The sequence below is a fragment of the Cebus imitator genome, unplaced genomic scaffold (genome assembly GCF_001604975.1).
Source record: "Cebus imitator isolate Cc_AM_T3 unplaced genomic scaffold, Cebus_imitator-1.0 Scaffold112, whole genome shotgun sequence".
NCBI lineage: Eukaryota > Metazoa > Chordata > Mammalia > Primates > Cebidae > Cebus > Cebus imitator.
This window is the reverse complement of record NW_016107427.1, coordinates 2611816-2636438: the sequence shown is the minus strand read 5'-3', so window position 1 is coordinate 2636438 and position 24623 is coordinate 2611816. Positions and strand designations below refer to the sequence as shown.

The window sequence follows — 24623 nt, the reverse complement described above, 5'->3', positions numbered from 1 at the left end:
GACGTGTACCCGGAGAAGACTCCGCCCGGGAGGAGCGGGCCGCAGGCGCGCAAACTCCGCCTCGGGGGCGGGGCGAGGGCGAGGCTGCTCCTCCGGCCTCGGGGGCGCGGCGGGCGGTGGGGCGGGCCCCGCCCCGGAAGTGCGCGCTGTGGGCGGTGCCGCGCGGACCCGGAAGTGCTTGTGCCGGCCGACGCGGGCTGGAGCGACTGCACTCGTGAGGCGGCCAGGATGAAGTTCGCTTATCGGGTGAGCGCGGGCGGCGGGCGGGCTGTGGAATCGGCGCGGCTCTTCCGGCGGACGGTGCCTGAGCGGGCGCTGGGAGCGCGGGGTCGTCTTTCGCGGCGCCTGGCCTCGTGGGGTTCGCCGGCAGGCTGCGCGCCCAAGGCCCTGGGGACGCAGGGCTATGGCGGGGCTCCTGGGAGAGCTGGGACGCAGGCGCCGACGGCTCCTCGGAGGGAACAGGGACACTTGCCGGGGTCGCGGGCGGATTTTTAACATGAGTATGGCCCAGCCCAAAGTCTGGAGTCGGCGCTGTCAGGGAGGGCACAGCACCCTCGGGAGGGATGAGGCGGTGGGACCGGGAGTGGGCGCGGGCAGGAGGGGTGAGAGGAGGGGGGACCCGGGGCTCGGGTCCGCTCCCTAACGAGGGAGCGTCCAGGTGGGCGGAGGGGCAGGGAACCCAGGTGTGAGCTCGGTTTCCCGAGGCGGGGGGAATTCCTGAGGCGGAGGCCGGCACTTCTGAGAGCCAGGGGTGGGGGGACTTGTCCCAGATGTGAAGTGCAGGAGGCAGGTGAGGCAGAGGGAGCCGCGGAGCCGGCCCGGGGGTCTCTGCAGCCTTTGCTGCAGCTGGCTGGGTATGGGGGGCCCGTGCTTCCCGCAGTGGCCCTGACTGTGGGGCCTCCAGGGTTGCGCAAGCTGCCTCCTCTTGGACGCACCGTGAATACACTTGTCCTGTCGGAAACTGAGCATGGTGCTGGCCCCCCCTCCGAGTGCTGCTGCTCTGCCCCCTGTGCTGGTGGAGGCACCGCTGTGTGCCCAGCACCAAACCAGAAACCATATCCACGTCCTCACGGGCCAGGACTTCATCCACTCCGTGTTCTTGTTGCGGGGTGGCAAAAAATGTGCCTTGGAGCTTGCCTGGCCGCTTAAAGTCCTTCTGCTGACCAAGCTCCTCCCTGAGGTCCTCAGGGTGCTGCCCACCAACAGCTTCGGGGCCTGGCTGGTGTCTTCTCATTGAGGTTCCAGCTCAGGTGACCGCCCCCCCAAAGTAGCCCTTCCTCCCACACTTCTCATCCGCCTCCTGCTAAGGATAGAGCTAAAGGTGTGTGTGTCTGCGCGCACGGCAGCCTCAGGAACGCTTGTGCTTGAGAATTAGTAAAGATGAAAGGAGGGTGCCAGCTTGCAGTGCTTCTGGATGATGCCCTGAGCTCTAGGCACCTTTGGGGTGCTGTTCCATGAGTGCAGCTTTTCTCTCGGTGAAACGTGGGCTCCGTGCCCCTCTTCACCTAGCAAGCGCCTCTTGTCTTGGGGGGCTTCCTCAGGGCTCACAGGGGCATCTTACCCATCTCTGTGGCAGCTTGCCCCCACCCCAGCTTCTCTGGTCTCCTGAGAATCAGGCTCACCTCACTTCTTACTCTTTCACCTAGGAAATGTGAATGGCCCCCGAAGTGGGGTTCCCTGTGCCTCTCTCTGCCCAGATGCCTCACTTAGAGTTTTTCTGGGAGTCGAGACTGTTTTCTTGGTGTTAAAACAACTTTATTTTCTTTTTAGTTTTCAAATTTGCTGGGTACGGTTTACCGGCGTGGGAACCTAAATTTTACCTGCGATGGAAATTCAGTTATCAGTCCCGTGGGCAATAGAGTCACTATATTTGACCTTAAAAAGTAAGTATGTGATGAAAGTGGTTTTAATAATAGTGGTAATATTATCACGGTTTTTTATGTAGCATATGAAAGCTGACAGTGTCTTCTGTGGCTTCCTTTAATGGTACACCTGCTAATTAAGGCAGCCCGGGACAGGGCTACAGGACCTCTTAGGGTCAGCAGATCACTTGTGGAAATTCGCAGCCAAGACCCAGTTCTAGTGCCTCGGCTAGGCCTGTAAAGCCTTGTGTCACTGGCTGTGTTACCTGGGAAAGGACCTGCCTTTGCCCTGTGGAGGCTGGGGTGGGGGAAAGGTGTAGCTCGGGATTAGCCCTGTCCCCATCAGGGAAGGCCCCTAAGGGCCAAGAGGCCAGGGCTGCTGGGGGAGTTGAAGGCACGTTGGACCCCCGCTCGGTAGCCCTGCTGCCACTGGGCCTCGCCCGTCAGACAGGCAGGCCCAAAGCTTCCAGCTTTGCAGCCGGAGATGAGCTTTGGTCGCTGGGGCTTAGCCGTTTCTCCCTGCATGCTGTTACACTTTGCCTCACGGCTCTGCAGCCGGAGATGAGCTTTGGTCGCTGGGGCTTAGCCGTTTCTCCCTGCGTGCTGTTGCACTTTCCTCACGGCTCTGTGCAGCTGCTGTGCTACGAAGCAAACGTTTGTGGAAACCCTGCATGGGCAAGTCGGCTGGTGCTGTTTCCCAGCAGCGGGGCTCATTTCATGTCTCTGTGTCACATTTTAGTGATCTTTGCAATATTTCAAAGTTTCTTATACCTGTGAGGGTGCTCTGTGATCGTCTTTGCTGTTACTATTGTAATTGTTCTGGGGTGCCATGATCTGTACCCATGTGACACGGCAAGCTTAATGGAGAGGCACTGTGTGTGATGTGACTGCCCCACCAGCCAGTCGTCCTTCAACTTGGGTCTCCCTGTCCCCTGAGAGAAACAACATTGAAGTGAGGCCAGTTAATACCCTACAGTGGCCACTATATGTCCAGGTGAAAGGAAGGGTCAGCACTCTCATTTGAAATCAGAGCTAGAAGTGATTAAGCTTAGTGAGGAAGGTGTATCAAAAGCTGAAATCGGCTGAAAGCCAGGTCTCCGCCACCACACAGGCAAGTTGTGAATGCAGAGCAGCTTTTAAAGGAAATTAAAGGTGCTACTCCAGTGAACACACTAATTACAAGAAAGCAAAACAGCCTTATTGCAACTATGGATAAAAGTTCAAGTGATCTGGATAGAAGATCAAACCAGCCACAACGCTCCCCTAAGCAGGTCAGAGCCTAACGCACAGCTAGGCGCTACGCTCCTCAGTTCTGTGAGGGCTGAGAGAGGTGAGGAAGCTGCAGGAGGAAAGTTGGAAGCTGGCAGAGGTTGCCTCGTGAAGCTGAAGGAAAGAAGCCATCTCCACAACCTGAAAGTGCAAGGAGAAGCAGCAGGTGCTGATGGAGAAGCTGCAGCGGGTTTCCAGAAGATCTAGCTGAGACCGTTGATGAAGCTGACTACCTAAACAACAAAATTTCAATGGAGACAAACAGCCTTCTATTGGAAAAAGATGGCAAGGTGCAGTGGCTCATGTGTGAAATCCCAGCACTTTGGGAAGCTGAGGTAGGCAGATTAGTTGAGGCCAGGAGCTTGAAACCAGCCTGGCCAATCTGGCAAAACCTTGTCTTTACCAAAGGTACAGAAATTAGCCAGGTGTGGTAGCACATTCCTGTAATCCCAGCTATTCAGGAGGCTGAGGTGGGAGAACTGCCAGAACCCGGGAAGCAGAGGTTGCAGTGAGCTGAGATCTTGCCACTGCACTCCAGCCTGGGCAACAGAGCAAGACTCTGTCTAAAAATACATAAAGTTTAAAAAAAAGAAAAAGATGCCATCTAGGGCTCACAGAGCTAGAGAGAAGTCAGTGCCTGGCTTCAGGCAACAGGCCGACTCTCTTATGAGGGGCTGATGCAGCTGGGGACATTAACTGGAAGCTAGTGCTCATTCATTGTGCTGAAATCCCAGTGCCCTTCAGAACTATGCTCCAGCTCCTCTGCCTGTGCTCTGAAAGTGGAACAGCAAAGCCTGGATGACAGCATCTGTTTAGAGCATGGTTTACGGAGTATTTCCAGCCCATTCTTGAACCCACTGCTTAGAAAAAAACATTCCTTTCAAAATATTCCTGCTGATGGACATGCACCTGGTCACCCGTGAGCTCTGGTGGAGATGCATCTTCATACTTGCTAATGCCACATCTCTTCTTCAGCCTGCAGGAGTAATTTTAACTTTCAAGTCGACTCATTTAAGAAATATATTTTGTAAGGCTCTAGCTGCCACAGGTAGTGATTCCTGTAATGGATCTGGGAAAAGCCAGTAAAAAGCCTTCTGGAAAGGAGTCACCATTCTAGATGCCATTTCGTGATTTGTTCAAGAAGGTCAAAGTGTCGACATTAACAGGAATTGGAAAGAAGTTGAGTCCAAGCTTTGTGGATGACTTTGAGGGGTTTGAGACTTTGGTGGAAGAAGTTACTGCAGACGTGGTAAAATAGCAAGAGGATTAGAAATGGGAGCAGAGCCTGAAGATGGGACTGAATTGCTGCAATGTCATGACCAGTCTTGAGTGGATGAGGAGCTGCTTCTTACAGGTGAGCAAAGCAAATGGTTTCTTAAGATGGAATGTACTCCTGAGGATGCTGTGAAGACCACTGAGACAACAACAAAGGATTTAGAATATGACATCAACTTAGTCAATAAAGCGCTGGGAGCATTTGTGAGTATTGACTCCAAGTTTGAAAGAAGGTCTGTTTTGGGTAAAATGCTATCAAACAGCATCACATGCCACAGAGGCATCTTGTGAAAGTAAGAGTCCATCGATACGCCAGGCTTCATTGCTGTCTTGTGTTAGGAATTTGCAACAGCCACCGCATTTTCAGTAGCCACTGCTATGACTGGTCAACAGCCATTCACATCGAGGCAGGCCATCTACCAGCAGAAAGGAAGAGCCACTGAAGGCTTAGATGAGCATTAGCAGTTTTTCGCAGTAAAGCGTTTTTAAATTAAGGGATGCACATTGTTGCTTTAGACCGAATGTTAGTGCAGACTAATAGAATACAATGCACACGAGCAGAGTGGAGCGCACACTAATAGACCGCAGCACACACGAACAGAGCTCAGCACGCACGAACGGACCGCAGGGCACACTAATAGACTACACCATGCTGTTTAAAATATGGCGTAAACATGACTCAGCTATGCACAGGGAAGCCAGAACGTGAGTGCCTCAGTCCACTGCAGTCTCGCGCTATCTGTAGCATCTCCGAGGGACTCCTGGACCTGCCTGTTGACCATTTTCCTAACAACAGTGTTACGTGGGCGCACTGTCGTGGTGATTAGTCTCTGTTGGATGTTGAGCGTGCATCTGGTATTCTGAGGTGGATTCCTCTCATCCTACCATCCTGGAAGTAGAATTGATGTTTTCAAAGCCCATTTTTAAGACTTTTAATGCGTTTCACCAAAGTCCCTCCAGGGACAACGTCATTTCTTTCTCGGGAGTGAGGGTGTCCACAGGTGGACTCTGGCGCAAGGGGGTCCGGTGAGATTGGAGGCGCTGTGTGGGGAGGGTGGGCCACTGCTTCTGGGCTAGGCCTGGCCTGTCTCTCTCATGTGGCTTGAGGACCAGCTGCACACTGTGATTTTTATCTTCATCAGCAACAAATCTGACACACTGCCCCTGGCCACTCGGTACAACGTCAAATGCGTGGGGCTGTCCCCGGATGGGCGCCTTGCTATCATCGTGGATGAAGGTACTGGTCCTTGGTGTGGGCAAGGACAGAGGGGACCAGTGAGGAGGGACTCAGGGCTGTGTGGGGCCGAGATGATCCACCCCCCAGTTACTTCCAGGTCGGGGCCTTAGTGGGGATTGGGGGTGCGGGTGTCATGGGTGAGGCTGTGTCCCTGCCGCAGGATGTGTCTGTGTCATCACCTGTGGCAGGACAGGGCCTTATGGCTCAGGCACTCTTAGGTGACGCCTCACAGTGGACGCGAGAAAGGCCTTCCTGCGTTTTTCTGTGCTGTCCATCTGGGGTGGCGCCAGGGCAGCTGCACGGTCTCATGTCTGGCCTCCTGCAGGGGGCAATGCACTGCTGGTCAGCCTGGTCTGCAGGTCTGTGCTGCACCACTTCCACTTCAAGGGATCTGTGCACAGCGTGTCCTTCTCCCCCGATGGCAGGTAAGGGGGGCAGCTGGTGGGGTGGGAGGGGATCTGCCACGAGTGCCAATGGCAAGGCCCACTGCCCAGCTTTTTTCCCTGGGTCCCCGGATTGTCACGTTGGGCACATGGCCCAATCTCTGGCATCAGTGCCCCCCTTTTCTGGAGCAGAAGGCTTGGCGGGGCCCAGCTGCCCTCCCTCTGGATCTCTTTCTTCCCTGACTTCCGATTCCTGTGTTTCTTGGCCTCCATCCTGCAGGAGGCGGGACTCCGGAAGGCCCAGGTGGGTGCAGACTGAGACTCCACCATGGCCTTGGGGCCGCTAGTCGTGAGGATCAGCCGTGTCCACATTCCTTCCGCAGGAAGTTTGTTGTCACAAAGGGCAACATTGCCCAGATGTATCATGCCCCCGGGAAGAAGCGGGAGTTCAATGCCTTCGTTCTGGACAAAACCTGTTTTGGGCCTTATGATGAGACCACCTGCATCGACTGGACGGATGACTCCAGGTGCGGCCTCAGAGGGAGCAGGGAGCAGGGCCTGAGAGTGGCACCGGGGATGGGTCCCTCCCTCGGGCAGCTTCCTTCTGCAGTGGTGCCTTGGCCTTCTTTGGGGCTGGGCACCACGCATACCATCGGGACTAGCTGGGTGGCTGTGGTTAGGTCTTCGTGGCCCTGAAACACGTGCTGTGGCCGGGCGTCCTGCCCCTGAGCCTCCGCTGGCCTTTCACCTGTTTGTCCTGGAAACAGTACGCTGCGGCGGTGTCTGGGAGGCGTGAGGAAGACAGGCAGGCGGGGCCTGTGTCAGGGCACCCCCCACCGTGCCTGGAGGCTTCTCAGCTCACTCTGAGACCACGTGGGGCCGTGGCGGTCTCCATGTGGCTCTCTGGAGAGTGCACCTGGCTGCCTTGTCCTGCCCAGCCCTGAGGAGGTGCCATCTCCCTCTTTTCCAGGTGCTTTGTGGTGGGGAGCAAAGACATGTCCACCTGGGTGTTCGGAGCGGAGCGCTGGGACAACCTCATCTACTACGCACTGGGGGGGCATAAGGATGCCATCGTGGCCTGCTTCTTTGAATCCAGCAGCCTGGACGTACGTCCCTGTGCTAAGTTCCCTAGCCTGAAGGTGGCCAAAAGCGGCTCATTCAGGGAGGCCCCAGGCTGCAGGTAGCCTCTTCCTGCGCTTCCTCCTGGCTGTTCCCATGTGGCCCGGGGGCATCTGGGGACCAACAGCAGCTGTTGCGGCCCATTGAGAATTGTTCTCAGAGTTCAGAGGGGCCTTCGGTAGTGCTGGTCTCTGGATCTGAGCTGGAGGGAGGTGCCAGGTTGTTGCAGGTAGGCCGGCATGGCTGGGGCCGGGGTGACCCTGCGCTTTCCCTCGTAGCTGTACTCACTCAGCCAGGACGGAGTGCTGTGCGTGTGGCAGTGCGACACGCTCCCTGAGGGCCTGCGATTGAAGCCGCCTGCGGGCTGGAAGGCAGACCTGCTGCAGCAGGAGGAGGAGGGGGAGGAGGAGGACCAGGACGGGGACAGAGAAACCACCATCCGGGGAAAAGCCGCTCCGGCTGAAGAGGAAAAGACAGGAAAAGTGAAGTACTCACGGCTGGCCAAGTAGGTCTCCGAGGGCGAGGTGGGGTGCTGGGGGCACTCCTGTGGGCATCTCTTGTGCTCAGAGAAACCTGGGTGTGGGGTCCCCGGCCGGGGAGCAAGAGGTACAGAGAGCAGGTCGGCATCTGGGGGCCCCGGTTTGAGTACCCTTGAGTGCTTGGGTGTTGACTCTGCCCCTAAACAGGGTCCCTGCCTCAGCTGTCTGAGCTGCCTGTGTGCCCAGGGCTAGATGGAGAGCGGTGGGCGGGGATGCATGGGGGGCAGGGAGGTGTGAGGGCACTGTGTGATGGGACGGCAGCACCTTGGGCCCTGAGGGGATTGGGGTCTCTGTGGCCCTGCCAGCTTCTGTGGAGTTTGGTGTGGGGGATAGTCCCTCGGCCTCGTGTGGGGAGACTGAGAAGGAGGAATTTGGCAAGGCTGGAGGGAGACGCTGGTGTGCGAGTGGGCGCAGCGGGTGGCCTAAGTCCTGCTCTGGGGGCCGCCGGTGGGTAGTTCTTGGTGCTTTTTCGGGCGCTGAGCTGGGTGGTGCAGCCCCGCGTTTGAACTCAGTCCTCCTGACGAGACAAGACTGAGCCTGGCCCTGTGGGACGGCCTTTGCTGGCCTGGAGCCCTGGCAGAGATGCTGCGCCAAGTCTGGGCTATGGGGAGGCCGGTCAGGATCACATGGAGGCAGTTTCCCACAGCCATGGTGTCTCTGTCAGCTGGGTGTCCCAGCCTGGACCCCTCCATGCTGCAGTGACTTGGTACCTGCTGTGCAGGGCTCTGAACTGGGCGCTGAGACATACCGCCCGCCCTAGCGAGGCCTCCTCTCCTCTGGGGAGAGGTGCGGTGATGGGGTGGCCGCGTGCAGAAGTGGGCGGCAGTTGGGGGCCCTGGGCAGGGGAGGGGCCCACGTGAGGCCCTGCCTGTGGAGGGAGCCGGTGGCCGGAGCGGGTTGCGTTTGGAGTGTGTTGGGGTCTGGTGGGTGGGTGGGTGGGAGCGGTGGTCACAAGAGTCTGGGTGTGAGGAGTGAGGGGCCGGCTGGGCTCCGGTGCAAGGAGGGTGCTCTGCCAAGAGCAGCAGAGCCGGGGTGGGGGCAGAACGGACCCAGTGGGTCAGTGCCCGTGGGGACTTGCTGTTGTGCTGGAGTCAGGACTTGAGCGGCGACTAGAAGAGGAGGAAGGGACGATGGGAAAGCAGGTTCCAGGCGGCTCCAGGAAGACTGTGCGTGCTGGGCGGGACCATGGCTGTTAAGGGTGTGAAGGGAGGGCCTCCTGCCCTGATAGCCAGCGGTCCTGCCCGCTTGTTCAGGAGGGATGGGGGCCAGAAAGAGGAGGGAAGGATGAGGGCTGTGCTGCACTGTGACTCAGGGAGCTGGCAGGTCACCTTCGTCTGTTGATGGGGACTGAGGGTTCCTTAGAGAAGGAAGCAGCAGGAGGTGGTGGGACCAGGGGTGCCCGGCGGCCGTGCTGTGGGGCCACCTGGTGGCAGTGGAGACCTCGTGTGAGGTTCACTTGGGTCCCGAGCTCAGGATGGAGGAGGGCAGCTTCAGGGCCTGGGATAAGAGGGAGAGGGCAGGTCTGGCACCTCTGGCCTGGCGTTGTGACCTGTGCTGGAGCCCTGAGCGAGGCGGGATGGCAGCCTGTCTCTGTGTCCCTCCTCACAGCTCTCCTCCCTTGCCGATTCAGGTATTTCTTCAATAAAGAAGGAGATTTTAACAATCTAACAGCTGCTGCATTTCACAAGAAGTCTCATCTCTTGGTCACTGGCTTTGCTTCTGGAATCTTCCATCTTCATGAGCTGCCGGAATTCAACCTCATCCACTCGCTGAGGTAGACGTTTGCTCGCAGTGGGGTGTGATCCTTCCACTTCAGCCTCCTGAGTAGCTGGGATTACAGGTGTGCAGCATGACACCTGGCCAGCTTTTAGAATTTTGTAGAGATGGGGTCTTGCTGTGGTTCCCAGGCTGGTCTTGAACTCCTGGCTTCAGGCAGTCCTGTCTCTGCCTCCTGATGTGGTGGGACGACAGGCGTGAGGCCTTCTGATGCTTGAACTGAAGTGAATTGGGAGTCTGGTGAAGGGAGTGGGGTGTCGGGGCCACACTGAGCACACACTGGGGCCGCAGCCAGGGCAGGCCGGCCTCCCGCTCACAGGCCCATTCTCTGCAGCATCTCAGATCAAAGCATCGCCTCAGTGGCCATCAACAGCTCTGGGGACTGGATCGCCTTTGGCTGTTCAGGTTTGTCCCTGGCCCGGATGGTAGAGATGGACTCCCTGTCAGGGACTGCTGTTGCCCGGCTACAGGCCTGCTCGACAGCCACCCACTGGGGGTGCCTCCCCTCCTTCAGCCCATTGTCAGGGGGTGCCCTCCCCTCCTCCAGCCGCCTTTCGGGGGTGCCTCCCCTCCAGCTGCTTTTCAGGGGTGCTCTCTTCTCCGGCTGCTGGCCAGGTGTGCCCTCCCTGCCCTGGCCCTCCTCAGACATCCGTCTGTCTTAAGCCCCCTTGCTCAGGGGTGGGAGGGTCACAGCCCCATCTCAGTTGTGATGAGCGTCCACAGGGTCACATAGGCGGGGTCCATCACTGGCTGGGGGAACTGCGGCATTGGGCAGTGGTCCTGGCCTGTGCTTGGGGGTCTGTGCGTTTCGCCCCGTTCCTGGCAGCTTTCGTGGGCCTGTGGGGCGTGGGAAGGTGGGCCTGGGCTGGTACAGCAGCTCCCCCATGTGCACAGGTCTGGGCCAGCTGCTGGTGTGGGAGTGGCAGAGCGAGTCCTACGTGCTCAAGCAGCAGGGCCACTTCAACAGCATGGTGGCCCTGGCCTACTCGCCTGACGGACAGTACATCGTGACCGGCGGGGATGACGGCAAGGTAGGCTCCTGTCCCAGTCCTGTTGGCCTCTGTGCTGGCCCCGGGATCTGTAGACTGTGGCCTCAGACTCCTGCCTGCCTTTCTAGTGAGGCTGTACTGGAGGCAGCTGTGGGCACAGGGGCGAGGCTCTCGGGATGCAACATCACGTGTAGGGGTCTCAGGGATGGCGTATCAGTCACAGGCGGGGGTCTGAGGGACGGGCGGGTACAGGGGCAAGCATCTTAGCTGGGGCGGTACGGGAACAGGGATCTCCGCCGAAGCCGTGGCACACAGGCTTGGGGTCTGCCTTGCCCCTCCCATCCTGCCGCAGGTCAAAGTGTGGAACACCCTCAGTGGCTTCTGCTTCGTCACTTTCACGGAGCACTCCAGCGGGGTGACTGGTGTGACCTTTACTGCCACCGGCTATGTCGTGGTGACCTCATCCATGGACGGGACCGTGCGAGCCTTTGACCTTCACAGGTGAGGTCCCTGCTCAGGGTTGGCTCGGGACAGGCTCCCCCAGCGCAGAGGTGAAGGTGGAGGGAGAGGCTACAGCGTACCTGCTAAGGTGCAGGGACACTGGCGTGTGATGCTGACCTTGGCTTTTCTCTGCAGGTACCGAAACTTCCGCACCTTCACCTCCCCACGCCCTACCCAGTTCTCCTGTGTGGCGGTGGATGCGAGTGGGGAGATCGTCTCCGCGGGGGCGCAAGACTCGTTTGAGATCTTTGTGTGGTCCATGCAGACAGGCAGGCTCCTTGATGTAAGTGGCCCGAGGGGCTGGGCTGCGGCCCAGGGAACAGGGCCTTCCTGTCTCCTGGGAGAGGAATGCAGGGAGCTGAGGTTACACTCCCAGGGCCCATGCCTCTGGCCCAGCCCTGCCCAGAGAGCCGCCGTGGCCCTCACCTCCACTCTTCATGCCCCCTTGTTCCGTGGTAGGTTTTGTCCGGACACGAGGGGCCCATCAGTGGTCTGTGTTTTAACCCACTGAAGTCCATCCTGGCCAGTGCCTCCTGGGACAAGACGGTGCGGCTGTGGGACATGTTTGACAGCTGGAGGACCAAGGAGACACTGGCCCTGACCTCTGACGGTGAGCACGAGGCAGTGGGCTGGAGCGGCGGCCTGAGGACCAGCAGCCGCTGTCACACCCACCACCCTGTTCCTAGTTGTGGGTTTGGTGCAAACCTTCTGGTGGAAAGGGTGGGTCGCTCTTAACCCAGACCTGCTAGTGTGGCAGGCCTGGAGTTTGGCAATACCTAGGAGACAGCAGATAGGTGGGCCGGGCCAGCGTGGCTTCCATGAGTCCTAGTGGGGTCCGCGCTCCATTGGCGAGTGCGCCAGGCAGGAGAGAACAGTTTCCCGATGGCAGAGGGCTGCTGCCGCAGCTGCTTCCTAATTTTCTGAGTTGCTTTGAGTTTAAATATTGTCCTCCAGTGTGTAACCGGAGCTCTGCCAGAGTTGTGTCACTGGGAGAAGGATGAGGGGGCCATGGTGGGCCCAGATGCTGGATGTGGTCACCCGGGATCTGTAGACCAGGAGAAGGATGAGGGGCCGTGGGGGGCTCAGAAGCTGGATGAGGCCAGCCCAGGGATCTGTAGACCAGGAGAAGGATGAGGGGCCGTGGGGGATCTCTAGACCGTGGTCTCAGGCTGCTGCCTGCCTTTCTGACCAGGCTGTACTGGAGACAGCCATGACCTCCTGTGTTCACATGGGCTGCGGCTGTCACACCACAGTGGCGGCATTAAAAGACCACGTGGCTCACAAAGACCCAGCCCGTCCATGTTCCGGCGTGGGCAGAATCTGCCACCCCAGGAGGCTGGTTCTCCCTGCTTCCCGCTGCCTCACGCACTCCCGCCTGGCGCTGGCCAGTCTTTTCCTGTCACATGTGGCTTCTTTGCAGAGGCTCTGTGTTCTCATGTGTCCAGCCACCCTCAGTAGCCTTGGCCATCACTCACCTATCAGCCTCACCTTCCAGGGTGCCCCGTTCATCGGGCCTTCGTGGGTCCTGCAGCCCCAGCTGGACTGCCTGGTGCTTTTCACTGGTGCTGAATTGTTCCCTCAGCCACCTGGGTTGGAGCTTCTCCTGGGAGGAGATTCTTGTGTACCAGACCCAACAGGCGCTGGTCTCTTGGGGGTGCCAGGACGCGCCTGGTCTCCAGCCAGGGCGGTGGGTGGGCCGCCCGTGGGAGACTGGGTCTTCAGCCAGGTCGCGCCTGCCAGGGCGGTGGGTGGGCCGCCCATGGGAGACTGGGTCTTCACTGGGCCTTACTCTTCATCTCTTCTGTTCAGCCTTGGCTGTGACTTTTCGCCCCGATGGTGCGGAGCTGGCTGTGGCCACGCTGAACTCACAGATCACCTTCTGGGACCCCGAGAACGCAGTGCAGAGGGGCTCCATCGAGGGCAGGCACGACCTGAAGACGGGCAGGAAGGAGCTGGACAAGATTACAGCCAAGCACTCAGCCAAGGGGAAGTGAGTGTTGGCGCCGGGCCTCCTGATTCCACACCGCAGCCAGTGGCCAGCCAGGCTCCTGCAGCTTCTCCATCTGTGGCCTTGTCCTTTCCTGAGACCACCGAGTCCCTGTGGGTGGAGGCAGGGGGTCCTGAGCCCCCTGGGAGAGACCATGTCCTCCTTAACTCCTGGGCTCGCACAGCCCCCAGCACAGGAGGTCGCCTGCATTTGCTGCACCTAAACTTGTTCAGCTGAGAGCCTGCATCCACTTCCAAACCTTGATCCTGAGCTATGACATCGTCCTGGGGTGCAGAGGGGAAAGCACTGGTGCCCGAGTTCACACTGGAGACCTGGCACTTGGGGAGGCTGAGGCAGGTAGGCTGTGTGAGCCCAGGAGTTGGAGACCAGCCTGCGCTAGCTGGCGAAACCCCATCTCTACAAAAAAAAAGACAAAATTGAGCCAGCTGTGGTGCATGCCTGCGGGCCTGGCTCGCCTGGGCTAGGCAGGAGGACTGCTTGAACTCAGGAGGGCAAGGCTGTAGTGAGGATGGCATTGTTGCATGGCACTGCAGCCGGGGTGCTAGAGCAAGACCGTCTCAAGGAGAAACACCAGAAAACAGCCCTGGCACCCTCCTACGTGTAAAAACGCAGGTCCCCAGTCACCTCACCTGGCTAGAGAGTGCCATGTGGATGGTGAAGACAGTGTCCCCTTGTCTCAACAGTCGGGGGCCAGCATGGCGCTGACCAGATAGCCTGTGTGGGATCCTGGCTGGGCCATGAGGGACGCCTGGGTGGCGGTCAGGCCTAGGAGCAGGGGAAGCATCTGTGGGGTGTGCCCGGGTGGGTGTGGCCTTGTGGCCTGGACCTGATTGGTCCCAGGAGCTCAGGAGCCTGTTGAGTAGAGGGTCTTCCTTCAGAAGGAAGTGGTGTGGACACCTTTGTGCTGTCCTCGTGGGTTCACCCTGGGTGTGTAACTGCCGGGTCCTGGTGGTTCTGTTCCAGCTTGAAGGAGCTGCACAGTTGCCATTCCCATGAGGAATGCAGTTGGCTTCCGGCTTCTCCATCTCCTCGCCAGCACTCTTTGCTTTGTCTTTGTTTTAATTGGAGCTATTCTGGTGGATGTGAGTTCGTATCTTGTAGTTCTCATGGTGGTTTCCGTAACGACACTGAGCATTTTTCATCTGCTGCTTGGATGTTTGTAAGTCGTCTTTGGAGAAATGTCTGTTCAGGTCTCTTGCCATTTTGTAATTGGGTTGTTCGGTTTTCTGTTTGTTGATTTTAGGGGTTTCGGTGACATCTGATGTGCAGATACTTGTTCTGCATTGTGAACTGTCTTTCCACCGCTCTAGTGGTGCTCTTGGCGTGCAGAACTCTTAGTTCTGATGACGTCCAGTTGGCTCATGTTTTCTGTTGTTCCATGTTCTCTGCTGTCATAGTTGAGGGACCTTGCCCACCCGAGTCATCTGTTGAGTGGGGTGGTGAGGGCTGGTTTCTGGCTTCTGCAGGACTGAGCAGCCGTGACCGAGAGGCGGCTGCTGAGGGTGGAGGCCGACTGGCCGCAGTTTTGTGCTGACATCAGCAGAGAATGCCATTTTTTTCACCATTTGGTCCTTTTGTGAAAAAGACATTGCCTCTCCGGAAGCCAGAGCATCTAAGGATGGTGCTGGCTTAGCGTGGAACCAGGTGACAGCGCCATTGGACATGGTGGGTTTTAAGTCTCATATAAGTTGAGGCAGTGAGCCGTGGCGGAAGTTGCTGCGGGTAGTGTTTGCTTCCTAGAGGGTTGGTGTAGGGCTTTCTCTATTTCCTAAGGTTAGTTTTTATTTTTTTATTTTTGAGACACGGTCTTGCTTTGTCACCCAGGCTACAGGAGCGTCCCAACTCCTGGGCTCAGGTGATCCTCCCACATCAGCCTCCTGAGTAGCTGGGACTACAGGTGCGTGCCACCACACCCAGCTCATTTTTTTAATTTTTTGTAGAAACAGGTTCTTGTTATATTGCCCAAGCTGGTCTTGAACTCCTGGCCTCCAGCAGTCCCCGCACCTCAGCCTCCCGAAGTGCTGAGATAACAGATGGGAGCCACCATGCCGGCCCGTAGTTAGCTTTCAGGAGCCGCATGCCAAGGCTTCCGCGGCGGCCGCCCTAAGTCCACATCTCCTCTCCACCCAGAGCCTTCAGCACCCTGTGCTACTCCGCAGACGGCCAGAGCATCCTGGCGGGAGGCATGTCCAAGTTTGTGTGCATCTACCACGTCCGCGAGCAGATTCTCATGAAGAGGTTCGAGATCTCTTGTAACCTGTCCCTGGACGCCATGGAGGTGAGCCTGCCGGGCAGGGCCAGCGGGTGTGGCCTCCCGTCCAGTTGAGTGTGTCGGGCTCCTGCATTGGGCACTCCTGTCTCCACGGGGCCCTGGGCATAGTCGTGGTACCTGTCCTGTGTCTAAGTGCGCGGCCCTCACCTGCCCTGGCAGAGCCCAGCGTGGAGCCGGGCGCCTCCCCCAGCCGTGTGTGGAGACAGGGCCTCTAGCCTTTTTGGCACCTCGCGCCAGTTTCATGGAAGGCAGTTTTTCCACAGACAGGGCTGGGGGGTTGGTTTTGGGGTGAAGCAGTTTTACCTCAGATCAACGTCACTGGCCTTAGATTCTCAGAGGGAGGGCGCCCCCCAGGCCCTCGCATGCGTGGTTCACAGTAGGGTTTGTGCTCCTGTGAGAATCTAGTGCCGCTGCTGCTCTGTCAGAAGGTGGAGCTCACGTGGTGACGTGAGCAGTGGGAAGCGGCTGTAAGTACAGCGGAAGCTTGGCCAGTCACCCCCACCGCTCACCTCCCGCTGTGCAGCCAGTTCCCAACCCCAGTGTGGATGACCCTGCCGGAGCAGGCTGCTAGGAGGCTGGGGCCGCAGGGTGGGCATCCGACACGCTGACTTGGGAGACACGGAAGGCGTGAATCAGGAGGCCTGCCTGAGGGCTTCCTGCCCAGGGTCCCTGGTGGAGGGCCCTGCCCTCACTGTCCTCGCTGGTACCTGCCCTCCCCCCTCAGCACAGCCCTCGCCTCAGGTCCCACTCACACACTGGCTCCTGCAAGACCTCGGGATGAGGGTGAGTGAGTCCTGGAAGCCTCTAAGCAGGGGCGTGGCTGCTGGGTTCACCTGCCTATGCCCTATAGGGGCAGCAGCCCACCGCCCCCTCGGTGTTTCTGGGGGAAAGTGTCCTTGCCATTTTCCTGAGGGAGCAGATGGCCATTCTCCCTGTGAGTCCCAGCCCTTGTGGTGGTGGCAGCAATGCCAGCATGCAGACCTTCGTCCACCCCCTCTGCAGCCTCCACCCCTGCCCCACTCAGCCTCCGTCCACCCCTCTGCAGCCTCCACCCCTGCCCCACTCAGCCTCCGTCCACCCTCTTCTGCAGCCAGCTTTGCAGGGCTCTGTCCCTGTCCGGGTTCTAGACAGGGCTGAGGCTGGTCTGGTGTTGGGGTCAAACAGCAAGAGCGGGAGAGGGCCAGGCCGTGGGGCTGTCAGAAGCAAGGTAGCCACTGCTTTCACTGTTCTAGGAATTTTTGAACCGAAGAAAAATGACAGAGTTTGGCAACCTGGCACTAATTGATCAAGACGCTGGGCAGGAGGATGGAGTGGCGATACCACTGCCAGGCGTCAAGAAAGGTGAGCAGAGGTTCCTCCCACATCTGCCCACCACTCACCCTTCCTGAGTGACTGCGGTGTGCTCGCGCCCCTTGTTAGGGCTTCTGTGTGTGAGAAGTAACAGTCACTTTGTGGTGACGTTTGCTGGACATTGGGGGTGTCGAAGTCCCAGTGGGTTGGTGCCGGTGCCATCAGCCCCCGTGGCAGGAGGAGCTGCCCATGAGTTGCTGTACACGGCTTCCTGCACTGGCGGGACCTGTCCATTTGCTCTTGGGACTGGGTGTCCCGTCCGCTGCACGGCACGTGGAGTGTCCCGCGTGAGGCCATGTGCACCGCACAGAGAGCCCAGCGCTCTAGAAGTCCTGGGGCCGTCTGGGTAGACCACCCTGACGGGACACTTGGCAGCCAAAAACCCTGAGCGCCTCTGCGTACAGGCCCAGGGTGCCGTGGTAAGCGCAGCAGACCCACCGCTGGGCTGGGCCAAGGCCCTTTTTGGGGTTGGCTATGCAGTCTGCTGGCCAGGCTGGCTTTTCCGGGGGTATCTGCGCCAGGGGCTGGGCCATCTGCTTGGCACCTCCCCCAGCACGGCCTCCACGGCCCCAGCACAGGCCTGCCTGCTGCAGCTGCAGCAACAGAAGGGCCACTTGTGCTTCTGCCTTGTGCAGGGCCTAGTGAGCAGAGGTTGCTGCTCCTGATTGGCCCCCATGGCACCCCCGGGCAGCCAGAAGACTGCAGGATGGCATGCGTTGTGGGGAGGGCAGCCTGGATGTGCTGCCCAGTAACCACTACTGGTTCTTTTTCTCCAGGTGACATGAGTTCTCGGCACTTCAAACCCGAGATCAGGGTGACCTCAGTTCGCTTCTCTCCCACTGGTGAGCACTGGGCCATGGGCTGCTGGTCCCGGTGGGCACTGGGGCATCTGTGCCAGGGTGAGGCCAGCCACCATGGAGCTGCCTGTAGGCTTCAGGCTGTGCCCTCTGCCCCTGGGTAAGAACATGGTGGTGCTACAAGATGGCTGTTGTCCCTGAGGATGGGTGGTCACGATGGTGCCAACCTTAGATGCACTGAGCTTTGAAGCGTGGCGGGCCTGGCATGCCCTTGCTCTAGCAGCTCCTCGAGTGCCATGCACACGCCGCCCGGCTGGGGCGGCCCTGCTGTCATGGAGAGCCCGTCTCCTCTGCACTGTCCCCATCTTCTCGCAAACTTTTAAAAATAAAAGTTTATTTATTTTTAAATAAATAAACTTCTCTGGCGGTGCACACAGTCCCCACACAGGAGCTGGGAGCAGGGTTATCGGGGAGCATGCTCCAGAAAGACATGAGTGTCAGAGTCAAGAGCAGAGAGGCCCATGGGAGCCAGGGGTCTGTGCCCTGGCGCCCAAGAGCCAAACCTGGCTGCCTCTAGTACGCCGTGGCAGCACCGAGCAGGTGCGGCAGAGACCGCAGGGCCTGTGGAGCTGAAGACACGAGCCTGGCAGAAGACTTGGGAGAGGAGAATGCACGCATGTCCATATGCGCTTGTGTGTGCGGGAAATCCCTGGGACACCTTCCAGGATGCTCCAGTTGATTCCTTCCCAGGGGCGTTGAGGGGTGGGCGCTAAAGGCAGATGGTTCCTCTTGACTTTTGTACTTTGTTCCACGGGAATGTATTTGATACTGTTTCTTAAAAAAGGAAAACAGTTGGGAGGAATGAACTTAAGTTTTTAGGAAAGCGCTGCTCCGTTTCCCAGGGCGCTGCTGGGCGGCCACCACCACGGAGGGGCTCCTCATCTACTCCCTGGACACGCGCGTGCTCTTTGACCCATTCGAGCTGGACACCAGCGTCACCCCCAGGCAGGTGCGCGAGGCGCTGCGCCGGCAGGACTTCACCCGGGCCATCCTCATGGCCCTCCGGCTCAACGAGAGCAAGCTGATGCAGGAGGCCCTGGAGGCGGTGCCCAGGGACGAGAGTGAGTCGGCTTCGCGTGGTGGGCGCCGGGGCATCCTCTTTTCTCCTGGTTTGAGGCGTTTGCAGAATAAGCCTGGTTTCTTCCTTTGTGCAGTTGAAGTGGTCAGCTCCTCCCTTCCTGAATTGTATGTGGAGAAAGTGCTTGAGTTCTTAGCTTCCTCCTTTGAAGTGTCTCGCCACGTGGAATTCTACCTTCTCTGGACTCAGAAACTGCTCATGTTGCATGGACAGAAGCTGAAGTCCAGGTAGGAGCGTCTCACCCACTATTCATCTGTGCCTGGGTCACCTGACCAGCTTGTCTTGCTGGATAAAAGGGAACGGGAACCTTTACATGCAAATGTAGCATGCAGAGAGCCCACCGTGACACGGGCTGAGCCCCACACTCAGGGAGTCAGCATGCGGGGAGCCCACCATGACCCAGGCGACACCCCGCACTCAGGGAGTCAGCATGCGGGGAGCCCACCATGATACGGGCTGAGCCCCACACTCAGGGAGTCAGCATGCGGGGAGCCCACCATGACACGGGCTGAGCCCCACACTCGGGGAGTCAGCATGCGGGGAGCCCACCATGACACGGGCTGAGCCCCACACTCGGGGAGTCAGCATGCGGGGAGCCCACCGTGACACGGGCTGAGCCCCGCACTCGGGGAGTCAGCATGCGGGGAGCCCACTGTGACACGGGCGACACCCCACACTCAGGGAGTCTCCTTTTCAGAGCCGGGACCCTGCTGCCTGTGATTCAGTTCCTCCAGAAGAGCATCCAGCGGCACCTGGACGACCTGTCGAAACTGTACGTGTGGGTGTCGGCCTGGCGGGTGGGCAGGACCGCACAGTCGCCTGCTGGCTCTCACTGGGAGCGCTCCTGGTTGTAGGGTCCAGCCCTGCAGGGTCCTATGAGCCCCTCTCTACTGGTGTGGAGACGAGAAACTATAGAAGTAAAACACACAGACACAGAGACAGAGAAAAGAGTTTGGGCCCGGGGTCCATTGCCAACCAAAGCGTGGAATCCAGCAGTGGCCCGAGTACCTGGACGCTCTGACGTTTATAGAGTACAAAGCTGGGGGCAGGGTAGGTAGGGCATGGTGCAAAGCTGGGGGCAGGGCAGGTAAAGTGTGTATTAGTGCTTTTGTGACCTAAATGGTAGCTGCTATTAGCCTTGATGGTCGGTGATAGGGTCAAGTACATCATGTGCCATACAGGTGGGGGCCCAAGGCTTTCTAGTAGCCGAGATGAGGTAAGAAGCATGATGCATCAGCACTTTTTCCATACTTGTCAAGAAAGAACAAAGACATTAAGATTTACATTACTTTTACTGATTATCCCTTTTAAGAAAAAAGAAACCAGGTGCAGAAGCGGAACATGAGAGTGGACATAGAACGTGACCACTGAAGCACAGCATCACAGAGAGACAGTTAAGCCCCGGATGTCTGTGGGTGTCTCTGCTAGCGCCAGGCCTTTAACCGCAAGAGCTCGGAGGAGTGGAGTTTTCTCCTAACTCCTCAGAGGAAGGAGACATCTCAGTTATTTTGGATGTCTCTTTCCCTAGCTGGCTAAACAGTGGGCGCTTTCCCAGCACTGGCGCTGCTGCCCAGCTGCGGTGCTCTCCAGCAGCCCTTACGCAGGCATGACAGAGGGCTTAGAGCATCTTGCCTTACGGTTGTTCCTTTCACAGTGTCGCCCCGGGTTCACACTTCTGACCTGAGAGGCATTAGTAAAAGAATTAGGATCACCTATGAATAACTAAGAATAACTAATAACGACTACAGTTATGTTTGTGGCCACCTTCGTCTCATTATTTGTATGGAATAGGCTGAGCCTTCTGGCTCCTGCCTCAGCACTTACAGGGTCTTCTCCCTACACCTAGTGTCATCTGATTTGAGGAGCAAAGAAGCCCATGCGGGAGGTGCTCGCTTCTCGGGGCAGGTGAACGGCACCTGCTGGGTCACCCCGGGGTTGGCCATCGTGGGAGATGGCCTGGCGCTGAGTGGAAAGCAGTGAGCACTGTGGCAGGCAGGCAGGCTGCAGGTGGTGCGCCCGGGGTGCGGCCGGAATCCTCCCGGCTCTTGCAGGGATTGCCACATTCATAGAACCAGCAGCCTTTCCTGGATTTGCAGGTCACCCGCACGGGCAGTGGGCGTGGTCTCAGGACTGTGGGGCTGGGTGGCCTGGAGTCCCGGAGGTGTGGCTGCCCTGAGCCATGGCTCCCCTGGGGAAGGGTGCTGCTGCTGAGAGGATTTATCTGAGGGCCTAGGACAGGGCCCAGCCTCCGAAGTCCTTGCTCTGCAGGGGCGCCTGCCGCTTCTGTCGTTTCTTTGTGGTTTGTGCCCTTTTTGTCCCTGGCCCTAGCAAATCTCCCTCCCTGAAGGTCCAGCAGAGCCTGGACTGGGCAGGCCTCAGAGTAGCCATGTGAGGGATGTCTCCCTCTGTTGCCCATGTTACCAGGTTTCCCGGCTGCGTTTCTGAAAGGCCTGTTCTCTGCCCTGTGTGCGAGTTGCTCTGTCCAGAGTTCAGGGGCTGAGGCCTGAGTTTGGGCTTTGCGGGTTCATGTGGTTCTCCCGCCAGTCCTTTGAAGTGTCTCTCAGTCTTTGGACTGAGTCCCAGAGTGTAGGTGGAGGCTTTCCTCCCATCGTGTTCCGGCTCCCCTGCAGAAAGCCGGGGTGTGCCCCGATCCGGGACTTGAGTGTCAGACGTTCCCTCAGCTGAGGTGTCCTGGGCTTTGCACAGAGCTCTGTAGAGGAGGAGGGCTGTCTGGCTCCTTTATTTATTTATTTTTAAATTCATTATTTTATCTTTTATTTTTTTGGCAGAGTCTTGCTCTGTTGCCCAGGCTGGAGTGCAGTGGTGCTTTCTTGGCTCACTGCAACCTCTGCCTCCCAGGTTCAAGTGATTCTCCTGCCTCAACCTCCCAAGTAGCTATGATTACAGACACGCACCACCACCCCCAGATAATTTTTGTATTTTTAGCAGAAATGGGGTTTCACCATGTTGGTCAGGCTGGTCTTGAACTCCTGAGTGATCTGCCCGCCTCCGCCTCTCCAAGTGCTGGGATGACAGGCGTGAGCCACCTCCCCTGGCCAAGCTCCTTTAGATCTGTTCCCTCTTCTGGGAGGTTTGCAGAGTTGTTTAAGCGCGTTGTTCCTTGGACTTCCTGTCTAGGCGTTCACTGCCCATCTCTAGGGCCGCCACTGGCTGTGGGGAGTCCCGCACATGACCTGAGATGCGGCGGGCGGTGCTTTCCTTCCTTTCTCGTCCACTTACCTTTCAGTTTTCCTTTACAGGGCACATTGCTATGTAAAGTGATGGCATCACTTTTCTGCTTTATTTCGTTAACTCAGGAAATTCACTGATTCAGAGTGCCTTCCTCCCCTCCCGTTCCAAAACACCGCATTGCTCTGCAAGAGCGGTCTCCTCCTAAGTGTTTGGTGGAACTTGCTGGTGAAGCCATGTAGACTGGGCCCAGTGGAAGGGCCAGAAGGGATGGGATGTTCCAGTTGGGTCCTTGAAGGTCCTTGCTGCCCCGGGCCGGAAGGGGCAGAACCAGATTGCTGGGGCAGGGAAAAGGGGAAACAAATAGCTGCTGGGGAGGGACCAGCATGTCCAGCCCCCGCCGCTTTTCTCAGGAGTCGCAGAGAAGGGGTTGGGTTCAGGACAGACCGAGGCCCGGTCGTTGCCGGCACTGACCCTTCCCTATGTGTGATTGACAGCTGTGGCTGGAACCGCTATAACATGCAGTACGCACTAGCAGTTTCCCAGCAGCGTGGCACAAAACGCCCCCTGGAGCCACTGGGAAGTGAGGAGGAGGAGGCAGAAGCATCTGAAGAGGACAGCCTGCATCTGCTCAGAGGAGCAGGCAGAGACTCGGAAGAAGAGTTGCTGGCCTAGAGCCGGCCAGCTGCAGCACAGATTGTGCTGGCTAAGACCTGCCAGGGACATGGGACCATCATGCCACCTGGGCCAGCAAAGAGGAGGGGTCCAGAGAGCAGCTGAAATACTGTCACTGGTGATAGGGACTTGCTTTTCTGCAACGGAAACATGAAGCTCATCAGGACAGCGAGCTGACGGGCCATACTAGGGGCCGGCATGCACTGGCACCGGCACCAGGAGCGGGGTTGTGTGAACAGTGAGGAATTCTGAAAATGCCTCTCAGAAAGGTCAATAGCTTCACGTGAACTTTGTATGAGACTTATTTATATCTCTAATATAAAGGTTTGATAAAGGACTTAGAGATAAAAAAGATGGGGTTTTCTAACATGTGAAGATTAAGTCTACACTTCAAATTAAAAAGGCTTATGTTGAATCCCGGTGTTTTGTTGGGGCTCAGGACCTGTCTGCACACTGGGGCATCTGTGCTGGAAAACATGCCAGCAGAGCAGGGTGGCCCTGCCATCTGGTGAGGGCCCCGTCATCTGGTGAGGGCCCCGTCATCTGGTGAGGACCCGCCATCTGGTGAGGGCCCTGCACCGTGACCTGTGCATATCCCAGGGGTCACAGGCACAGAGCCTCTCCCCGACTTCTTGGGGACGCTTTGGAGCCTGGGACTGGGATTGGCCTATCTTGGTGAGCTCACTCAGACCTGCACCAGCTCTGCATTGGCCACATGGAGGAGGGGACAGCTCCTACCCTCTGCGGTGCCTTTGGGAATGGTCGTCATGAGAGTGGCTTTGGTCTGCATCCTGGTCTCCACAGCTTAGAAACAGCAGCCTCCAGGGTCAGGACCCGAGGCTGACCCAGTGTGGTGGGTGCTTCACCGACTGCCAGTGCTGTCTGCCAGGCCCAGCCTGTCCCTCACCAGCGGTGTGTGCCCACGAGACCTTGGGTGGTACCTGGGAAATGGAGCTGATACCTGCCTGGTGGTCTCCCTGGGTGGTGTGAGGCCACGTGGACTAGAGAGTGGTGATGAATGTGACAGGTGGCGCGCTGTGGCCCTGTGCTGTGATTGAAGGCCTGCAGACCAAAGCCTTTGTTGAAAGGAAGAGCTCAGGCCCTGGCATCACCGAGTGTTCTGTGGCTGCACGTCTCTGTGTGACCTAGACTGGAGAAAGAATCCTCAGCTATTGTCTGCCCAAAACAGGATTTCCCCATCCTCTTCTATGAAACAGGATTTGCAGCGTTCCCCCGCCTCGCCTCACCCTTTTCTGTGTCACATGTGCATGGCAGTGGACACCTGAGTAGTTGCCCCTGGACCACTGGAGCTGTGACTGCAGTGGGATCTGGGAGCTCCATGCCAGGCGCAGCTCCTGAGCATGTGGTGGGAGGTAGAGACAGGGTCCTGGTCCCCACACCGACCGAATGGGAGTCTGAATTCAGCATTTCCTTTCTAAGTGGTGCTTGGTGTTTTTCGCACTATCCCACGACCCCATCGCTCCCACCAGCTGATGCTCCCTAGCTGGCCGCTCCCCAGGAGCCGAAAGCCTGAAGGGCAGGCACGGAGGAGCAGGAGCGAGGATGGTCAAATGTGCCAAGCTCATCTTTGGTTGATTAACTGGTAGTGTCCCTTGTCTGTTATTCTAGTTCCCCACTCTATCCCACAGGGACTGACAGTAAAAGTCCTAGGGATGGACCACGCGTCAGTGGGGACAGTGACAGCCATGGGCTGGGTCATCAGCTCTGACTGCAGTGTCCAGCGTGTCCCTGTGCACATCTTCTAGCAATGACCACATTATTTCAAAAACCCATGCATAACAAATAGATTTTTTTAACGGAAGAATTCCAGCTAGGACCTGAACAGCTGGGATCTTCACGTTGACCATCCATGCTGTGAATGTCAAAAACAAACCCAAACAATGGCGGGGCGCAGTGGCTCACGCCTGTAATCCCAGCACTTTGAGAGGCATAGGTGGGCGGATCACCTGAGATTGGGGGTTCGAGACCAGCCTGACCAACATGAAGAAACCCCGCCTCTACTAAGAAGACAACATTAGCCGGGCGTGGTGGCGCATGCCTGTAATCCCAGCTACTCGGGAGGTTGTGGTGAGCCAGGGTCGCGCCAGGCTAACCCGGATCAAGCCCTTGTGTGGAGCTGCGGTTTCCAGGGTACAACATCCCGGGGTCAGCAAAACCCGGAAGGGTCGCTCCGCGAGAGACAGTCACGGAAGCGTGGGTAGTCCTGACCCCGCGTGGGTCCTG

General features: G+C 58.0%; 1 protein-coding gene across 4 annotated transcripts; it reads left to right on the top strand.

Annotated features, from left to right (window-relative positions):
* The first annotated feature begins 117 nt into the window (after window positions 1-117).
* PWP2 (PWP2 small subunit processome component) lies at window positions 118-24268 on the top strand. Of its 4 annotated transcripts, XR_005201855.1 has the most exons (22): window positions 118-246; window positions 1771-1883; window positions 5549-5643; window positions 5969-6068; window positions 6410-6553; window positions 6997-7132; window positions 7424-7650; window positions 9315-9458; window positions 9795-9865; window positions 10355-10491; window positions 10802-10950; window positions 11086-11233; window positions 11410-11560; window positions 12760-12940; window positions 15089-15236; window positions 16463-16571; window positions 17357-17422; window positions 18280-18498; window positions 18592-18742; window positions 19213-19287; window positions 22202-22648; window positions 24029-24268. XR_005201855.1 is itself a non-coding variant. In XM_017538646.1 (21 exons), exons 1-21 carry the CDS (start codon window positions 229-231, stop codon window positions 22377-22379), a joined length of 2760 nt encoding a protein of 919 aa, XP_017394135.1. In that variant the 5' UTR covers window positions 118-228; the 3' UTR covers window positions 22380-22794. The 4 variants fall into 4 exon arrangements, 3 of the variants coding, with proteins under 3 accessions (XP_017394135.1, XP_017394138.1, XP_017394137.1); XM_017538646.1 differs by lacking the exon at window positions 24029-24268 and having other exon boundaries at window positions 22202-22794; XM_017538649.1 differs by lacking the exon at window positions 24029-24268 and having other exon boundaries at window positions 21776-22794.
* Window positions 24269-24623: the final 355 nt, after the last annotated feature.